At 39.7% G+C, this 20,661-nt stretch overlaps 1 protein-coding gene across 4 annotated transcripts in view; it reads right to left on the reverse strand.

Moving 5' to 3' along the window:
* The window catches only part of slc2a9l2 (solute carrier family 2 member 9, like 2), a 98,891-nt gene that overhangs the window by 42,498 nt on the left and 35,732 nt on the right, over positions 1 to 20,661 (reverse strand). For all 4 annotated transcript variants that reach the window (XM_070839121.1, XM_070839113.1, XM_070839094.1 and 1 more), the window contains exons 7-9: positions 19,462 to 19,594; positions 12,227 to 12,414; positions 8,351 to 8,461 (exon numbers count right to left, since the gene is read on the reverse strand). In XM_070839121.1, the coding sequence (XP_070695222.1) occupies positions 8,351 to 8,461; positions 12,227 to 12,414; positions 19,462 to 19,594 (432 nt within the window). The remainder of the gene's footprint in view (positions 1 to 8,350; positions 8,462 to 12,226; positions 12,415 to 19,461; positions 19,595 to 20,661) is intronic.

Consider the following 20,661-nt stretch of genomic DNA (forward strand, 5'->3'; position numbering starts at 1 on the left):
CTGCTTTAGATTTGGGTTGCCTCCAGAAGCATTGGAATTCACTCTGGCTATGTGTGTGTACGTGTGTCAGTGTGTGTGTGTGTGTGTGTGTGTGTGGATCTCCACACATCCCACTGGTCCCTAAAGGCATAGGGCGTTTCTTACCCAGACACTAGCCATGCTGCAGCTACACACACACCAACCACCAGCAAAGTCGCAGCTCATTAAGATCTCTGAGGGTGTAAGAGACTGAATATTTATGAGCCAGCATGTGTATGTGTGTGTTCTTGTATTTGCTACATAGTGAGGACCAGAAGCAGTTTTTAACCGCAGAGTGAGGACATTGTTGGGAAGTGAGGACACTTAGGCTCGTCCTCACAACCTCTAAGGGCGATTTTAAGGTTAAGACTTGGTTTTAAGGTTGAGGTAAGAATTAGGTTAAGGGTAGGTTGGGGTTAGGCATTTTAATTGTGATGGATAAGGTAAGATTAAGGGGCTGGGAAATGCATTATGTCACAGAGCGTCCTCACAAATATAGAAGTACACAGAGATACGTGGGTGAGTGAGTCTGTATGATGAAGTATTGGCAGACAAGTTAAGTGTCCTTCAGGGACTACACGAATGTGTGCTTTATATAATGAGATGAGAGATGAGAGGTGAAAAATGTGTGTGTGAGCCCTCGAGTCTTTGGTTCACGTGTTCACTCTGCTACGTACATTAAGGCTGATGATTCCCTTTTGAGTATCATACACTCGTCCCTTGGTTTAAATAGGACTGTTCCAGGCTGTCAGTTTCATGTCTAAATTCACTGCTTCTGTGAGTTTTAGACAGAAGGCCATGGGGTCACCTAGAGAACTCCTATTACAGCACTCAAACCTACCAATTTATGCATCAATGACACTACTTTGAGTGAGTCATGACAAATAATCTCTTGCAACTACAAAATGAGATAAGGTGAACCCATGTGTTCTCCATTTTGTGCACATAAATGGCACCATGAACTATTGATGAAGCTCGAGTAAATGACATGATAATAATAAATGTAACCTTATATCCCACTTCTTGGCAGACTCCACAGAGGTCAGACTGGCAACTGCAGCCCTCAAGGCTGGCAGGACTAAAATGTCTGGATGTTATTCATCACATCAAGAAGCAGATGAGCCATTCAAGACAACTGGCCACAGCTTACGGCACCACTGGTCCTTCATATGTGCCATGATCTCTGCGCCATCCCTGGTGAAACCCTTGGGAGAGGCTTTGAATGAGGAAATCTGTCTCGTAAACATACCCTGACAGTGACGCTTTGTTTTCACACTGGCGACAATCAACACACAAATTACCTGGTAGGACAAAGATATTAAAAGAGACAACAGATATGTTTGCTTCTTGGATTGTGCCAGCAGTCTATGGGCTGCAGCGCTACGTAGTACATTATTCCTACTGGTGTCTGCAGCCAGCAGGCATCGCTGGGCTTGTTTTCCTGCCCTCAGAAGAAGCCATTTGCAGATAATCATACTCGTACAACATGGAAAACCACTTCCGCTGCTTTGCACTAGAAAATCTATCACAATAAACAAGAAGAGATCTATCTATTTATTTAAGTCTAACATTAACATTATCATTTTTAAGTGCAAGCAAGCACATGTGGTAGCTAAATGGCTGATACATATTTGTATATGACTCTAATTTGAAATGCTTCCTTGCCACCATAAGGTCAAGGTTTGTATTCTGTAATAATTTCTTTAGACTTTAATTTGCCAAAGGTCCGCAGAGTGTGACGACACAGCCGAGTGTGTGTGATTTAATGTGGGGTGGCACATGCTCCACAGTTCTTGTGTGTTAGCCAGCCGTATAGTGACAAGTGTGTCGCAGTGAAAGGGCGATGGCTCAGTAGGGCGCTACAAAGAGGGTAGCAACTCAGTGGATGGCATTTTGCATTAAGTAATCATACATTGTTTTTTTTTTCATATTTGTTGTTTCATAAAGATATTATAATAGCTCTGTATATACTGAACTACAAAAGAGAACATGAAATAGAATGTATGGTTCTTTGGCTGGTGCTTAATGATGCTTTCAAATTTAATGAGATGCAAAATTCGGCGGCATGAAAGCATCTAAAGCCAGCGGAAAGATATGAACAGATGAGAGGGGACATGAGCGGGACATGAGATTTCACTCAGGCTGCGTGAATTGTGGCAAAGATGCTAAACTTGTAAACATCTTAACACCAAGAAAAAAAAAACTCAAGTTGTATGACGTCACTCCTTGAATGCACGAGGATGGGAGCACAAAAGCAAGAGGGCCTGGAGCAAAAATAAGAGAAACAACTGCAGTCGGTGGTTTTACAATCAATCTGTATCAAACTGTCACACACAAACACACTCAGAGTCAGTGCATGTTAACAAAACTCTGTACTTCAGGCTAACATTACACAGTGGTCAAATTGGCCCAAATACTGCAAGGCATAAATTTGCCGTTCAGCCAGTCTCAAATAAGGAGGCAGATTATTTTAAAGTCTCAGTCTTACTGTGGTAAAAGCTCTGACTCTTGATCTGAGTCTGTCATGTGGGATTACCAGCAGCATTTTTACAAATATCCCATGGGTCCTGCAGATATGGGAGAAAGAAATGCTGTAACACAGTATAAATCTGGTTATGATATTCCTTAAAATATTCCTTCATCAGTCCCACGCCGGTTTTGCACAACCGGCGTGGGACACTTGTGCAAAACCCTGTAGATTCTGCAATTAATCTTAAAGTTGTGTGAGATATCACCTTTCCTTGTCGTTAACAAGTGTGGCATGTGTAAGAGACAGTTGAGGCTGCCAGGAAATGTGAGGCGAGAGAGAGATTAATGCCGAAATGAAAAAATTGTTCAGTCAGTCCTTCTAAACAGGATCTTTAAAGGTTCAATAGCTTGATACGTATTTGAGACGCTCAATAGCTTCTACATAGAACAATACCAGAGGGTTTATTTAAAAGAATCCTTCTGGTTCTACATAGAAACTTCAATCAATATCCTTAATCTTAATCTCACCTTGGTTGGCCACGTTTGTTTTTAATAATTTTCCAGAAATACCATGATATTGATTTTATATATTATTAACTACTACTACTAATTTAGATCAAAGAAAAGAGAAAGGTGGAGTAAAATTGACTGTATTGATCATCAACTGTATCATATTTAAACATTACAATACACAATTTAAATCTTAAATATACTGTGAGACGGTAGGTGCTTCAGATTTCTAGGCCACCAGGACCTTCAGAAATCTCTGTTTTTTAACTGTTTCCACTGTGGTAACACATCTTGTAAACTTGTTTCAGTGACGCTCGTCTATCCACAGGTGTTGCTGAAAAATAAAGCAATTCAATGAAAAAGCTGGACTGACTCATTCATCCATCTCACACAATTTCTAAATCAAATTGTTTTGTTCAGTGTCACTGGAGCCTGTCCCAGCATGTGTTGTTAAAGCGAATATAACAGGTTGGCGATGTATCACAGCGCTAACACACATACTGTTGTCAAACACATCATGACCAGTTTTCCTTCTCTTAGAAAACAGTGCAGTACATGCCACGGACCTCTGATTATAAAGACAAGTGATACAAGTGACCTGTGACACGAAACTGATGGCCTTGTATTGAATGTGCAAAAGTGCCTCAAGCAACTTTGAGACCCCCTTAATAAGCTGCTGAGGAAGAAGGTGCTAAATTAGCCTGGGAGGAGATAACACATTCGGCTGTCCTGGTCCGAGGACAACCGTTGCCGATATTCACGGTTCAAGGATGTTATAATCCCGCCGGGTTATTATTGAATTTAAGTGTAAAATATCAATTATTGCAAAGACCCGTTAAGGACAGTATGGCCTGTTTATGTCAGTCAAATATTCTGTTTAATGTCGTTTTCTTGATCATGGTTCATTGTGACAGACATCGTTCATTCACACCTGTTGAATAAAAGATGAATAGAAATGTTGCCTTGATCCCTTTTTGACAGGCAGCGACAGGGGGAGTACAATAAGTGAAATAAAAGTTTCGCTGTCTTGGGTATGCTCACTTGTGATACAGTCACTGCTTCACCTCCAACACCATTTAGGCACAGTCAGTTTCACAGTAAGTCACCAATATACCCTCCAAAGGTACCTTGCGGCTATCAGGAGGGATCGATAAACATGCCATGAAAGCACTGAATGTGAGTAAGTACATGCAACGCTACCTATGACATGATTCACAAGAATAGTTGGTCAGTGGGAAGTGCTGTCATCTACATTCACTTCAAATCACAAATCCCTTCCGCTACTGAATGGACATTATGTTATACAGTAAATGAGAAATAGTCTGGTATCACTGTAAACCTCAATCCTCAAGTAAAGTGAGTTGGACAATACAGGTCCAAACAATCCCTTACTTCCAAATATTACAACATACTATGTCACATAACCTTCTCATTTTTCACACATCTATCCATAAGCGACAGCCCTCTTCCTCCGTCTTGTCTGTAATCGTAGTGCAAACCTTGATTTCTCTATGGAGCAATACCAGGAAAGATGGTGTCTGCTGGGTGCACACAATGCTTGGGTACTCCCAAAACTCATTAACACAAAAACCGCAGACTGCAAAAAAAACAAGTTATCTTTCCTCACAGATTTTCAGTGTTTATGTTTCTATGACAAGGGGCAGACTTTGCAGGTGACCTGTATATACTGAGCTTTCTACTGAGTCTTTGATCTTCCCCTTCTTGATCTGAAACTGGAGAATTTTGAAGAACTTTGTAAAGCACTGTGAGACAACTCTGTTGTGATATTGGGCTATACAAATAAATTGAATTGAAAATTGAGAATTATATATATGATATGTCAGACATTGTTTTTTGCGTGTTGGCAGCTCTGTATAGCATGAAGATATCACTAATGGAATTAGAGATATAGCCAAATGCACCCTGTGGTGTATTCAATTAATCACATTAAGGAGCATGTATCACATATCACAGGATTTGTGGCTAAACCTAACCTTTGATTTGTTTGCCACCTAAATGAAAAAAGTGGCATTTTAAAGCCATGTGTAGACTCTGGTTTGAATATCATGAATATTTCAAGCTTCTGAAACCACAAACCAAATTAATCTTTCTCATCGGATGCCAAAGTGTCCCTGATTGTGAACATGAGGCTCATACAACTGTTATCTGTTCAGTGGCAATGAAATATTAACACAGGTCTGCAAAACTCTGGGCATTGCTATCAAAAAGAATGATGTCATATACTTCGCTTTTTCCCAAAGGAAATTCTGCTTTGTATGTGTTTGCTTTTTCCTGACAGTGGATGAGATACTGTTACAAAGCAAAGCTTGTACAGTTTATGGTTAAAGCAGAACAGAACATCACTATGAACAAATGCCAAATATAATATAATATAATATAATAATAATATAAAATATAATTATATAAAATATTAAATAATAATATAAATCTGATGGATACATTGGATTAGACCTGATAAATTTAACACTTTGTGTTTGTCAGTCAAACAGCCAGCAGCTCATTATAAAAAGTGAGAAGGATGGATTTCATCAAAGGCAGCTGTGGGTGAGCTGGCTGTTGCCGACGGAGAGATGCTGTAGGGCTGGGGAGAAAACCGATATCTGAAGGCTACAGTACGTGCTGTTATTCAGTCAGTCACCTCGCAGTTAAGTCACTCAGTGGGGTTTTTCTACCTGCTGCAGGCAAAGGAACGGCTTTAATGTGCTTGTGCTGAGAGAAATTGCTGCGCAAACAGTGCATGAACACAGTAATTACATGAAGACAGGTGACAGTGTGCACCTCCCACTGCGTGTTATACTGTGCTTTTGTTTGAAAGGTAACATCCGATGCACAGAAATTGATGCATTGGCGTGTTATTAAGCTGCTGAATTATTGGCATTGTTGTACCAGAAAGTCTAAAACTAAAGAAACAAAATTTTTGTTTTTTGGGAACTAAACTGAGAAAGTAAAATTTTGTTTAGTTCATTTCTGTTTACATTTAATTCTCAAGAAAGCAAAAGATTAGATCAATGAAAATTAAATGAATAACAAATGAAAAAGTGGCAGATTCATTTTAGATGCACTATTATGTCTCGTTTAAGTTTTTCTGTTATTTGCTGTTTTATTGTGGCGTTCAACTTTTCCCTTTTGTTTCAGGCACCTTGACTTTCTGTCCTTGTGTGTTTCCCACTCCTGTGATTGTCTGCCCCGCCCTCATTGTTTCCACCTGTGCTTCCTTCCCCGGTGTATATATTCTCTGCGTTTTCCTGTCCTGTGCCAGATCGTCTTGTGCCCTTGTGTCGAGCATTTGTCACAAAGAATGTTAGTGAGTTTCTTGTAGTAAGTGTTTTTGAGTCTAGTCATGTTAGTGTCTAAGTATTGATAGTCTGTTTTTTTTGGTGCCTCGTCCTTATTGTATTTTTTGCAACATTAAACTGCACCTTTTTCAATCTGTTTTGCCTTGGGTCGAGCTTTTGAGTCCATCCTCCTGTGTGCACATTTTCTAAATATATTTATATGTTAAGTAATAGCAGTTTATTTAGCGATAGTAGTTTATATTTACATGTTTTTATATTTTATTCTATCCTCTTCTTTTTTTACTCTTTGGCATTCAGTGTGGATGGCAAAGTAAGATTTTCATTGTACAGGGAAACCCGTTTCTGCACTGTACACTTGACAATAAACGCTTTGAATCTTTGTGCTTCTGGTTTTCACATGTACTTGAGAAACATGATGAGAAAACAACTTCTTTGTAACGTTCTGTTATGTGACTATGACTATTATGTGGGAGAAGAAAATGTCCTCCAAAACATTGACATTTTTTTTCTGCTTCAGTAGCCATCATAACCAGAATGAATCCATTAACAGTTGAAGTTAAAAGTGCGCTAATCAATATCTTTATATTAACAATGGGTCAGCTGACTATGTGTAATGTAAATGGGAACACTCACAGTGAGAAAAACAACTGTAAATGTTAAAAGCTGTTTGCTAACATGTTTAAAAAAAATCTATTAATGTAGGTTTCACATTGTGCACAAAGCACAGTCACTGCATCAGCAACATGGCCGTAAATTGAACATCAATGACATTAAAGGACATTATCACCCTGACCCCAGTACTGCAGTCTAAATCAAAGTTGTATCAGTAGTGAGGCTTGTGTCTGACCTGTCAGCAGAGTTCAGCACTGTTGTCCAAGTAGACCTGACTCTTCATGTAAAGCCTCTTGAGATAACGCTGTTGTGAATTGGTGCTATATAAATAAAGATTGATTGATTGATTGAAGTATAAGTTTCCTTGGTGGAATTGAAAAAAGGTTCCTGAAAATGATCTATTCCTGTGGTCAAAAAGGGTCATCGGTCATGAGAAAGCCTGCACAGCTCTACCTCATTCAGTGTCATCTGGATCAAAAGCATGCTGCCATCAGCAGGCCAATATTCCTCCAGCAACAGTTAATAGAATTTACACTCAACACAACAAACTAGTGACTCCTTTTCTCTGAAAGAATCTGTTTGCAGTTAATGATAGTCTCACACCACTCAACCTCTCAGGAATACAAGGCTGTTACAATACTGTTGGGAAAAGAAGTGCTTTGTTGTGTGCAAATTAAGTGTAATCTCAGATTTTCTGACTCAAATATACTGAACTGTCAGTTCAACAGAGGATTACTGTGGAAGATAAAGTATCTGCAAGATGCAGTGGGACTCCTCTCTTGGGTAGATGGTGCTGCTGTCCACTGGGATGAGCAATAGATATCAGAAAAGCAGCTTTGTTAGATTTATTCTATTACAGGGTTTCTATTAGAGGGTATCATTGAATTCCTGTATGTTTTTCATTAACGTGTTGTGTGCAGTAGTCATCACATAAAGCTCTGGCGATATGTTATCACCTAAGAAGCAGCTGTCAACAGAGTGAAAACATGATACATACATTACTGTATGTAGACTGTTAGTATTTACTGTGGACACCACAAGTACCACATGCTTAGTATCTCAGTGTCAGTTACTGCCTGTGTACAGTTCTATATCATCTGCATAATAATTTATAGGAGACATTTCTTTAAAGCTGTTTTGTGCCATATTTTAAATTAATTGCATATGAGGACAAACTGGGCATAAACATACATAGATATTACTAACTATTACTATTACTATTACTAACTATTACTATTACTATTACTAACTATTACTATTACTAACTATAACTAACTATTACTAAGCAATAATCCAATTTTAAAAAGAGGCTGGTGGTAAAATAAAACCTTTAATGCAAAAGCAGCCTTCTAAATGAATGAATGTCTTTATTGAAGCAGTCTTATGCCCAGAGGAAACATATTTGGCTGATTTGAAGTACTCACCGAGACGATGGCAGACAAAGTTTCTATGGCCCCGGTGCTCAGTGTGATATAAGGAAGAATGTCCTCTGCAAAGCCTGCTTCTTGAAGGATCCCATTGGTGTAGTACCAGATCTGTGAAAAATAAATCAGATTCTATTGAAGTCTCATAAGTTATAGACATAAAACTGCATCAGCATGACTCACTGTAATAAATCCTCCCTTCCTGAAGGTTTGAGTTTCCAGTTTTGTTGAAACTTTTTTGGAAAAGTGATGATTCAACCACATGATAATTTTCTAGGATGTAAGCTATAGTGCTGTTAAACTGTTCAGTGTGATATTGGCAGGTGTTTCTATTGTTTTGTCCATCCCATTTCTGTCAGTGAGGGTAGAAACACCCTCTCTGCACAATCCAATAATGTATTTTCACATTATCACATTAAAATTTCAATGTGAATTCATGTTAGCTGCTAACTCGTGTCAAAACAAGGTGTAATATCATGACTACTCAAGGTGTTTTTCAGTCATCTGTCCCCAGTGTGTATTACGGAAGAGATATGCTCAATTATAATCAATCGGAAGCTGACGTTTATGGCTTTAAGACTTCTCTTCTCTCCTTTTATGCACAGAAGTGCAGTGAGTGCTTGGCTCTGAGTGCCGCCCAAACCCACGAGTCATACGCGGTAGACCTGTGCCTGAGCACATGCCATGTGGACTCTGTATTGACTGAAGGTGCGGCTGCTGAGTCACTGCTTTACACACAAAATGTGTGGACATGATGGAAGTTAAAATTGAATGCTGATGGTTTTAATTCCATTTCACAATGAGAAGTTGGATTACCTTTACCTTTACCTTTACTAGTACCAGTCTCTTTGCAGCCAACACATATAAAATCTAACATCGTTCATTCATTTATTCTGAATATCAAGGGAGACTCAAGAGTGTGAAAACTCGATGAAACAGATGCCCTGTTGATTTAGCATATTTTCATCATCTAACCTATGGCCTGCACTCTTCTCTCCAGTGGTCCAAAAATACAAAACATGTAGGCAACGGTCAGAAATGATGAGTTCTGACAGGCTGAAGCTCCAGGAATCTTTCTCCACTGTCAACTTAGCATCAGCACGCACTTTCATAGCTGCACAATAAGCCTCTGTAACATCACCAAGACACAGTATCCACTGCAGTCATCAGGCAGGTCTGACGGCAAAGAGGTAGTGAAAACTACACTTTATGACAATCAAAATAAAGAGCTCCGGAGTAAGCTCATTTACATTCCTGTCTTTTTGGCATGAAAATGTATGCAAATGAAGTCATGTTCATATCTATGATAATTTAGATGATCTTTGGGATTCCTAGCCATGCATTATATTGTTGAAAAGTCAATCAACCTATCCGATATGAAAATGGGATAATGAAAATTGTGCACAAATGTTCTTTATGATCTTCATCTTGAATAGGAATTTGGGGACGAGTTGAAAAATGTCTTTCTATTTTTAATAAGGAATTCTAGGTTCAGAATTATTAGTTGTGATGCATCCCATCATTTATCTGCTTCACGTGGATTTAAACACAAAACACCGTCAGCCTTTAAAAGCTACGATAAACTTTTATTATTGTGCATTTTCACCAATTATTTGAGGTTATATTCTCCTGTACCGTAACTGGACAGCAGCCATGACCACCAACCAAGTGCACTGCCACACAGCAGGTGGCAGACAGTTAACATCTCCTCCCACCGACAAAGTGCACCGGACAGAGTGACTCACAGTGACCTCTATAAGCCCGAGGGTTCTCCTACACAGAGCGCTGAGCTCAGACCTAAAGAGACACTGACCCACTCTAACTGGGGCAAGAAACTGGCTGCATAACAGCTCTCTTTATGATGTTTTTTACAATATTTTAACCTTTCATCACAAAAAAAAAGCAGATGCTAATTTATTTACTTGTGAAGAGTATGATTTGTAACAAAGCAATTGCAAAAAAAAAAAAAAAACCTTATTTTTAAACTAGACCACAAATATGAGGTCACACCTGTGCATGCACTGATCCAGGGGGACGCTGTTTGCAACGCGCTGCTACACCTGATCCACTGAGCAGAGGAGTTATGATGGCATTGATTTTGTTTGTGTTTTTTTTTTTCCTTTGTTTAGTTTTGTCAGTGATACGACTTTGATAGAACAGCTCACGCAAGCATTTCAGCATTTAACCGCCACACAAGCCTACACGCCAGATGACTGTTAAACTACAAGGTACAACTTTCACTTATTTGTCATACTACAACACAGGAAGTTGTGAAGTCTCATTTGCTACATAGGGAGAAAATTATTATGGAGGATGAGTTACAGCCCAAGGTAAGAAGTTGCTATGTAGTCTGGTGGTGCGACAGCGGATAGCTCTGTATCTCTTGCCAGACGGCGGCAGGGTGAACAGGCTGTTGCAGGGGTGGGTATGGACTTTTAATATCCTTTGGGCTCTGCACAGTCACCTCACCAGTTTCAGCGATGCTCAGTAGATTAGTACCACGATATTCTGAGTGGTTTTAATCACCCGCTGCACAGCCCTCCTGTCCTGGGCTGTGCACATCCCATACCAATTTGTGATGTGCTCAGTCAGGATGGTTTCTATTCCTCTCTGTAAAAGTTGACAAGAACTTGGCATGGGGATTTTGTTTTCTTTAGTTTCTTTAAGACATACTGAGCTCTCTTAAACAGAGTGGAGATGTGTGATGACCATGACAGGTTCTCTGTGACGACTGATTCCCAGGAACCTAAAAACCTGCTCCATCTGTGTCTGAGTCAGTGAGTTACAAATGCTTTTGCCATTAGTGACATTTTTAAATCTTATCTGTTCACAAAAAAGTGCTTGCGTGCCCATGTCTTTATGCATCAATTTTTCAATGCACTATCCATTCTTATGCAATAGGGAGTTAGCAGTCACTTGTCAAGTTCACTCTGGAAGGAGGAGTTTTTTTCTGAGCTCACTGAAAACCTTGTGACACCATAAAACAAAGTGTGTTTGACATCTCCAGTGCGAGGTTAAACCAGGCTACGCACTAAAGCTGCACTTATCAATATTTCTATATTAACAATGGATCAAATGACTATGTCTAATGTGAAAGGGGTCGGCTGAAGTGACTAGCCCACAGCGAAATTTTTTTCTCAGCTCAACATATAATTTTAGCATCTTCCAGCTCGTTGTTTTCATTTTCTGACACACATCATAACTTGTTTGGTTCCGGCTCTGACAGATGGCCAGTCAGTAAAGATAGTTAACATTATTATATAACATTATTACGAATATTGGACACCAAATAAATACTAATGTTGCTCCGTGATTGGTTAATATGTTAACTACTTACTAACATATTCACCATAACAACTGTATATTATGACAATGTTCCCCCAAGTGGCCAAAAAACAGCAGATAATGTAACTTTAAGTATTGCACTATTTGCCTGAGACAGCTCTTTTGGAAATCAGGGAAACCACAGAAACGTCATGTCACATCACACGTGTCCTGCATGGTCAGGTAAAGAATGCTGCGTCTCTCACAAGTCTTCTAAACAGATGAAGAGGAAACACTCTTCATCATCCTGCCATGGCTCTTCTGAAACTGACTGACAGTGTTGAGGTGCACTGGAGAGAAAGTCTCTGATGTACAGAATGTTTGCCATGCAAATGGTGTTGAAAGAAGGTACATTTGTATAAATTATATCTAATGTTTGCCCTTTTTTTTTTTTTGCATTATTGATCTTTTCAACATTTTTTTAATACCAAGTAAATTCCAAACTTCTTAGATTCAAAATAATGATAAAGCGCTCTACTTATAATCTACTGTAAGATAAAGGACAGGACTGCAGACAACCAAGAAAAACATGAAACAAGAGCTGCATCTTACAGCATTGAGGCCACAGAGCTGATAGCAGGCCATGATGACGATGATGGTGATGAGCTGCCAACGAACAGCTGGGTTCCTCATCAGCTGTAGCACAGAGGCGGTGTGTAGGTTGTCCTGAGCTCGAGCCTCCGCGTGGACCTCCTCCAGCTCCTGGGACACATCAGTCTTCCCCAAAAATCTCTGGAAGGCTGAGACACACACACACACACACACACACACACACACACACACACACACACACACACACACAGTTAAAAATCGACAGCCCGCTTAGACTAAACCTAACTGAACCTTGTATTTTGCCTCGTTTCTTTGTCTCTTTTGGCCTCGATAAAGTCAGTATCATGAGTAACAGTCTCACACTCCATGTGATACGAGATGGCTGTTGATCTTAGAAGTACCCTGTGGAGTCATTGATTACTCAAGGTGGAGATGTTTTCAATAAATCACCAGTTAAAGTGGAAAAGGAGACAGACACACAAGCTGTATTGGTTTACAATGAAAAACATAATTATTAAAGTAATGTGGCACCAAGCTCAGTGGTAGAGCCAGTTAACCACTAATCAAAAGGTTGGCGTTCGGACTCCCAGCTCCTCCCGTCCACGTCGGAAAGATACTGAACCCCATAGTGCTCTGCAGTGCATGAATGGTATGTGAATGGGAGAATGTGAATGTAGTGTTACAGCGCTTTGAGTGGTCGGAAAGAATAGAAAGGCACCATACAGATACAGTCCATTTACCATCCATCCATCCATTGTCTGTAACACTTATCATTAAGGGTCGCAAGGGGGACTGGAGACAATCCCAGCTGACATTGGGAGAGAGGTGGGGTACATCCTGGACTGGTGGCCAGTCAATCACAGGACTGACACAGAGAGACACTCACACCTACAGGCAATTTAGAGTCGCCAATTAACCCGCATGTCTTTGGACTGTGGGAGGAGACTGACTGAACCCACTCAGGCACGGGGAGAACAACCCAGATTAAAACCACAAACCTGCCGGCCAGCAGATTCAGACCTAGAACCAACCACTGCATCACCACGATGCCCTTTTAACCCCATTTAACTCATTTGATACAATACTGCACATCTAAAACTATTCTCTGGATTTTTATTAATGTTTCTGTGGGATCTCTTGAATGTGGGTCTGTCTTAAACAGAATCAGCGGAAACATCAGTTGCACTTAATGCCTTTGATTATTTATAAGAACAACGTCTGTGCTTGTTTACAAGAAAGCCTCACTAAGGTTGATGCAGTCAAAGAGATTTGTACCTCAAGGCGGCAGTCTGGTTCTGTCGTGTTCTCAGTTTAAAGGCTTCATCTGGGATACATTCATCAGCACAACATAACGTTTTACTGCAATGCAGATGACACTCAACCTTCTCTGTCTGCCAAATACAGTGAGTTAAATGCTCTAATGTGTCGTATTATCCTCAGCTGAATGACTTAAACATATTAGTCACAGCCACTAAATATCAGCCATCTATATCATCTATTATCTATGATGAACTTGATAATGAAAATGACGTCTTAAATTATAAACCTATGACAACCTGCAGTAATATTATAGTATGTATAGTATAGTATGTTTGTCTCTCAGAGGGCTGAACAAGGTTTTAAAGCCGAAATCTATCCACATTGCCTGTGTGTGCAAAGCTGACCAGGTCTCTAGCAGTCATTTGCAGCTTAGCCGGTTAAAGGTTATTTGAACTTATTTGAAAACCGGGGTGTTTTTCCTCACTTTAATCCGTTCTCCTGTAAAGGAGAATCCCAGGGTTATGGGAATTTGAGGAAGGTGCAGGTTAAGGACACGACCCGGAATAAGAAATCTCACAGACAGAGACTAAAAGCAGGTAATTAGGATGCGGGTGTTGGATGGCACACGGTGTAGACAGTGACCACACAGGAGGCAGAGAGAACTGCCAAACGAAAGCCTGGTCCAAGGTCTCCAGGGTGAAGACTGTGAGTGTGTGTGTGTGCGTGCGGATGTGTTTTTAATGCTTGGTTGCTGCTAAAGCTACACTACACGTAGCAGAAAATACAAGCCTGAAACTCCCAGAGTGTCCTGTCCCTACTAATTGATGTCCGTCCTTTGTCTAAAACATGATTCTCATGCTAGGCTGTACTGTCTACACCCATACGTGCGACACATATCACATATTGTAACATAAGTGCGCTAGATCCTTTAAAGTGTGTTAGGGCAGAACTCAGTAGCAGCTTGTTAGATACTTTACATTTCTAGTGGCTCTTTCAGTCTAAAATGGCATCAAATGTGTGAAACGAGTGCCTCTCACTACTGTTCTGAAGTAGACAGAAATTCCATGTTTTCCTTCCTAAAATGAAAATTTCAGCCAACAGCTAATGTTTATTGCTCTAACCCTGAAACCTGCTCTGTATCAGTAATGACCCTGTCGAGCCACAGGGCGAGCACAAGCAAGCTAATTCAGCTTGCTTACGGTTGGTAAAATGCTTTGTTTGACTGAAAGTGAACATGATCACAGCATAAATTAAGAGTCTTCTTTCCTTCACTCAGGTCATTGATAAAAATCTACACAGATTTTTTAAATATATATTTAAAGCCTTAGAAAGTAGAGGAAAAAAAGAGAAAACCGCCGTGCTCAAGCAACCCTCTGTTACCACAATAGGCTGCACACCATGAGACTTTACTTCAATCTAATCATTATCCAGATTAGTGCATGTAAATGAGTATTCAGGTGCCTTTCCCTGCTGATAGAAAATATGGAAACCTGTTTTAATCGAGCGTCATAGTGGTGCTGTCAATGTCAGTTGCATGTCATGACACTGATGTTTATATGATGGTGGCGGGATGTGCAGCAGTGGCATTTTCCCCACAGAGGCAACCCATTTTATTTTCCCTGCAGGAGCACAGTGGGGCTCCACTCCATGTCACTGTTGTGGATGGAGTACTGGCAGTGGCACAAGGCAGAGGGATGTAGCACAACAAAGATCCTTTAAAAGACCATAAAGCCTGTTGAAAGGGTTACACAACATTACTGTGGGAACAGAAACCCTTGAAACAGGCACTCGTGCTCAAGGTCTGAAAGGGACTGACTAGAGAGTTATGGTGCAGACATTTTTGCTTGAATTTAAAGGTGGTGTTATTCCATATTATTCCACAAGAAGACTAAAACAATGCATGGTCTGTCTCTCAATAGCTTCAGACTATACAGTATTTTACTGCCCTGTTTGCCAGGCCCTGTTACTCCTTGGGGTTTTAACCCCGAAGGAGTTAGTTCCTACAGCTGATGTAAATCTATGAATATGGGTCACAAATATTATAATATATAATATAAAGAGGCTCAGTCATTTCAAATGTTACTCAAACAGGAGTCAATAGTGTATTTGTTGGGTACTATTTTGAGCTGTGGATTAATACACATTTTTAAAAAAAGTTACTTGATGGGGAAAAACTGGAGTGACAGCAAAATGTTGAGAAAAGGTATTTACAAGAAGTTGGATTCATGCAGAAACTGGAAGAGAAAAAAGAAATAAAACTGCCTATTCAATCCCACGCCTTACTGGAAGTCAGACCGTGACCTTGGAAAAATGGCTTCAGTCATTCTGACAGAAGACAGAAGAGAAAAAGACAAAAGAATTCTAACACATACTGTAATGTGCAATGTTTATCTCGTGGCGTGGTAAAAAGCACCTTTATGCTTAGTTTTCATTGGTAAGATCAGAGCTGAAAAACGACTCAGAAATACTGAATGCAGGCACAAACTGATACAATGTAAGGTCTTATTCAGAACTCACTATACAAATGCGAGACTTGCAAAAATATATCCCTCAGTTAAGGAAACCTGTGTTAGATGCAATTTATCTCCTGCAAATCATGCTCATATGTTCTGGTCTTGTGCTAAACTGGGGCCGTTTTGGACATACATGTTTGATACATTAACTAGGGCATATGGTTATACTATCGTTGCAAACAGTTTGTCTACGATTTTTGGCATTACACCCTCCACAAGTGCTCCTAAAAATTTGAAACCACCCTATTAGCTCGGCGTCTGATTCTCCTCAATTGGAAGCTCCCTGGTCCCCCTTCACATTCGCGATGGGTTCATGAGGTGCTTTATAATTTGAAGCTTGAAAGACTCAGGTTTGCACTAAAAGGTTCTGTGAAATCATTTCATGTTACTTGGGATCCTTTTTTGAACTATATACATTCGCTGGACTTTTCGCCTGGGCTGGAGGATTGAAACGTGTACATCCTCATTTAATTATTTAATAATTTCTTTTAATTCAATTTTAATTTATTTATGTAATTATTATTATTAATTATTTATTTTTTGTATTTTAATTATTTTATTTTATTTTTTTTTTTCTTTTTGTGTTCGAAGTGTCTGGCCTGGCAGTGGGTGGGGGGTGGGGGGAAGAGGAGTGACAGTCAGATGTGCCAATCCGCATTTATTCTGTATTTTTGTTTCTTGTGCTGTACGTCACACTGTCTGTCTAAAATGTTCAAAATGTTCTATAAATAAAGTTGGGGAAAAAAAAAAAAGAAATACTGAATGCAACGGAGTCAAGGCCATCCTAAAATTAAGCAGTTTAGCAATCAAACTGACAGCCTTTAGTACACAAAACTATCTCATCTTCAACCTCCGTAACCTTTAAATGAAGGGCAGGCCCGCTACACACATGTGACACGACAAGAGACGAGATGGGGTGCAGGAGAACATGCTGTTCCTGTCTGGCTATGCATGACGATAATAGGACACTACAGGGCAGCCCCTCAAGATTTGTGTGTGCTGACAACAATTCCCCTACCGCAGTGCTGTAACACAAGCCAACAACATGGATCTGCAGCGCTGTTCAGACTCGTGCCAGCAAAATGTTGGCTGGCAGTGTTGGGGAGGATGTGGCGGGAGTTTCAGCTGGATATCCTTTCACCAACCACTCATCTCTTCCTCAAGGAGCTTTTAACATAGCCAACCATTGTCACCAGTTGTCTAATGCTCAGAAAAGCACCGCAGAGGAGCATGTTTTACATTAACACAATACAACAGCTGTTTAGTTGTTAAATATATTCAGAGCTCAGCATAACTACATAAACTCTCCATTTGCTCACGTCTGCTTTGGTTTTTCGGTGCAGTGAAGTTAAGCGAGGAAAACACGTCTGTAATTCTAATTTGTTGAACAGACTCAAGGTTTTTTGATTATTTATTTGGTGAGAGCACCTATAAATATTGACAGCTATAGAAAAGAAAGAGAGCTAAAATTAAAAGTGCTCTATGAGAAGTACAAGCGCCGTCCTTGAATTCAAAACACTTTAACAAGGAAGTTTGAAGACTGAGTGCATTGCACAAAGTTGGATTAGTTTTTAAAGAGACACCATAGCAGACATTCATCAAAACACCTTGAAAATGTACACAACAATGGTATCAGGACTAATGGACTTCAAATAGATAAAGCATGCACTTTATTTTTACTGTATATGGTTTTATGTGGACAATAACACAAACTGTCAAATATTCTAAAAGTAATTTTCTTGTAAAAATGTAAGCTTGAAATGCTTTAACTCAGAGCTGTTTTCAGTCTAAACGTCTGCTTACATCTTTAATGTTTCTGCTTTTACATAAAAAATGTCTAACTGACTAACTTTGGTCCAATTTCTGGTTGGTTTTCTACTCTATGGGCATTGCCCCCAGGAAGTTCTTGAGCAAATCGTTTTTTCCTCATTAATTTAATTTGGTGTCAGCTGAAATCTGCTCTACAGGGGACACCTGTGTTGAAGGCATCATGTATTATCCTTGATATCTTATTATGCTTCTGACACATATTGTTAATAGGTTGTTCTCTTCAAATGGATGAGACAGGTGAACAGATGCCAGCGTAGTGTCTCACATACTGTACATGTGCAGCGGGGACAATTTCATATTAAATGTATTATATATTTAAATGTAATGGAACTAAACATTAAGTGTTTCCTCTTTTTGGTTTTTGGTTATGTTGTTTTATCACTGGCAGGCCCGTCTATTTCATATACTGTGTTATTGATACATTTGTAGTTTTTTAGATAATGCCAGAACGAGACAATACGCAAACCAAACCAAGTGAAAACTCCTTGTTTATACAGATTTCATTATCATTATCACAAGTTTTATCATTTATCAGAAGTTCTGCTCGACCCACAGTATCGTCCTCTGACACTCTGACACCTTGTTGAACTTTTGCACAACTCTGAGTTCAGAAGAAACAAACAGGATGTCCCACTTTATAAGGAACGAAAGCCGCCAAAACCCACAGAGAGTATCCATCCATAATGTAAGGACAAAGACATCAAAGAGCTCAAACTACCCCAGAGACCACACTGATCAAAGCCATGTCTGACACCGCGTTTTTCTACATGCTTCATTAACACATGCAGTTTGAGCTATCCTTCTAGCCAATGCTGTTTCTTCTCATATTACAGTGTTTAACATTAAACATAACCACACTATAGTTGCTCCTATAACATCTCTGAAATCTAAAACGTGTTTGTGCTTGAGGATGCATATAGAATCACCAACAGCAGATAGCACATGCCTAAATAATGGAACACATGCTACATAGACGTTGCCTTGTTTTGATTGACAACTTTACATTTCACAAGTTCCGTGTGTTTGAAGTGACTGTAAACACAGTAAGTCTGCCATCTCTTAATCAAATCTTAACACGCAGACATGAAACACATCATGGGGACATCATTATCCCGGATATATATAGCGGATACGTCCATGAACCTGCTTAAAAATCATAGAAAGAAAGAAAGATGCTTCAGAACTTGCCTGAGAATTATCAGGTTTTCCAGTATCAAAGTAAATTGGTGATAATTGTCTGAACATTCGTGGGGACATTACCATCAGGAACTGCTGAGAGATAACTTTGTATGTTTTTAGTGGACTTTTAAATCTATCCTTTGCACACTGAAGCTTTGTTGTGAAAACTGAATACTGTAAAAGTCTCAGCAATGGGAAAGTAATCAATGAGTGTCTAGTCTTGGTAAACAACTCTATCAATCTCCTGCAGATACACTATTGCAATTTGTACACACTCTAACTACTCTAAAATCATTTTTTAAGCGTCGGAAGAGTGTGGATGTGACTGTTAAGTGGCTCTTACAACATAACAATCACCAACATATTTGAGAAGCTAAAGCCTAGTGCGCCATCCTGCAAATGTACTTGAGTAACACGGATGGTGCATGCGGGTCTTTTAGGGTATTGCAGTACCTCTTTCTGCTCCAGCTTCGTCCCTCCTCTCCATCAGCAGGTAGCGGGGACTCTCAGGGAGGAAGGGCAGCACACACAGCTGCAGTATTGCAGGCAACGCCAGGAAGCCAAACAGGTAGTTCCACCTGGACTCCTACAGCCAAAACAACCAACAAAAGAACCACAGTGAAGCTTCAGACATGGAGGAGCTACATCTTACTATACAAAGAAGTTGGACAGAAGCAGATGAATCTCACAGCTGGTGTATAAAGCCCCTTGAAATAAGTAGATACACATCACTCTCTCATTAAGAATGTCTGCAAACAGTGATGATTATCATTTAAAAACAGCATAGCTGTGGCTGTAAAATACAGGACATCAGCTTATGACAGTGGTCTTCTAATGATGCATGTCTTCACGCCTGCTGCTGTAAACAAGCCTTATTGGTTACCAGACGCATAAAGCTACTGCTTAATTAGCATTAAATAAGCAATAACGGTGTGTTATGCTGTGTATGTGTCATAATTCTTGTTAGGCAACTTTTTTGTCTGGGCAGCTACTACAGATTACTTAGCAGCATGTTTACAACAGGGGGCTTTTAAGTGGTTCCTCATCTCTCGTCTGGGGAATGACTTTGGTCAAGGGCGTTCTTGCCTTAATAGATGTGATAAACTCACATCTATTAAACTCACATCTATCAGAAACATTGGGATGGCTCATTCCCCAGTCACTGCCATGAAGGGTGAGGTACAGAGTGATCAGCTGATTATGAGGCCAATATAGTAAAACTCCAAGATATCCAAACCAAACTTAGGAATGCAGGAGCCTGTGTGTCATGGAGTGACTGCGTGGATGCAGAGAGAACTGATGACAAACATGAGTGCATCCATAAACATTTATCAAAGCCTGATAGATTTATGGGAGCTGGTATTGAATATGGCCTTTTCAATTGAGTGCAGCAACAACAACAGCAGCATTTGAATCATTCAAGGATAACCTTGTATTTTAAATCATCAATCCTGGAGAACACGGGTTAATATATTATTTCTCATAAATGTTGTAGTGTCCTTAGGAATGCCATTGTACTTCATATTTCACATATTTTATCTGTCTTTTAATGCATCAAACGAAACTGACAAACAGCGCATCCTCCGATTTGTAAAAATAAAAGGAGTATGAAGACAAGCCTGTGTTGATGATGGACGAGGTCACTGACCTGAT

The sequence above is a fragment of the Pempheris klunzingeri genome, chromosome 2 (genome assembly GCF_042242105.1).
Source record: "Pempheris klunzingeri isolate RE-2024b chromosome 2, fPemKlu1.hap1, whole genome shotgun sequence".
Taxonomy (NCBI): domain Eukaryota; kingdom Metazoa; phylum Chordata; class Actinopteri; order Acropomatiformes; family Pempheridae; genus Pempheris; species Pempheris klunzingeri.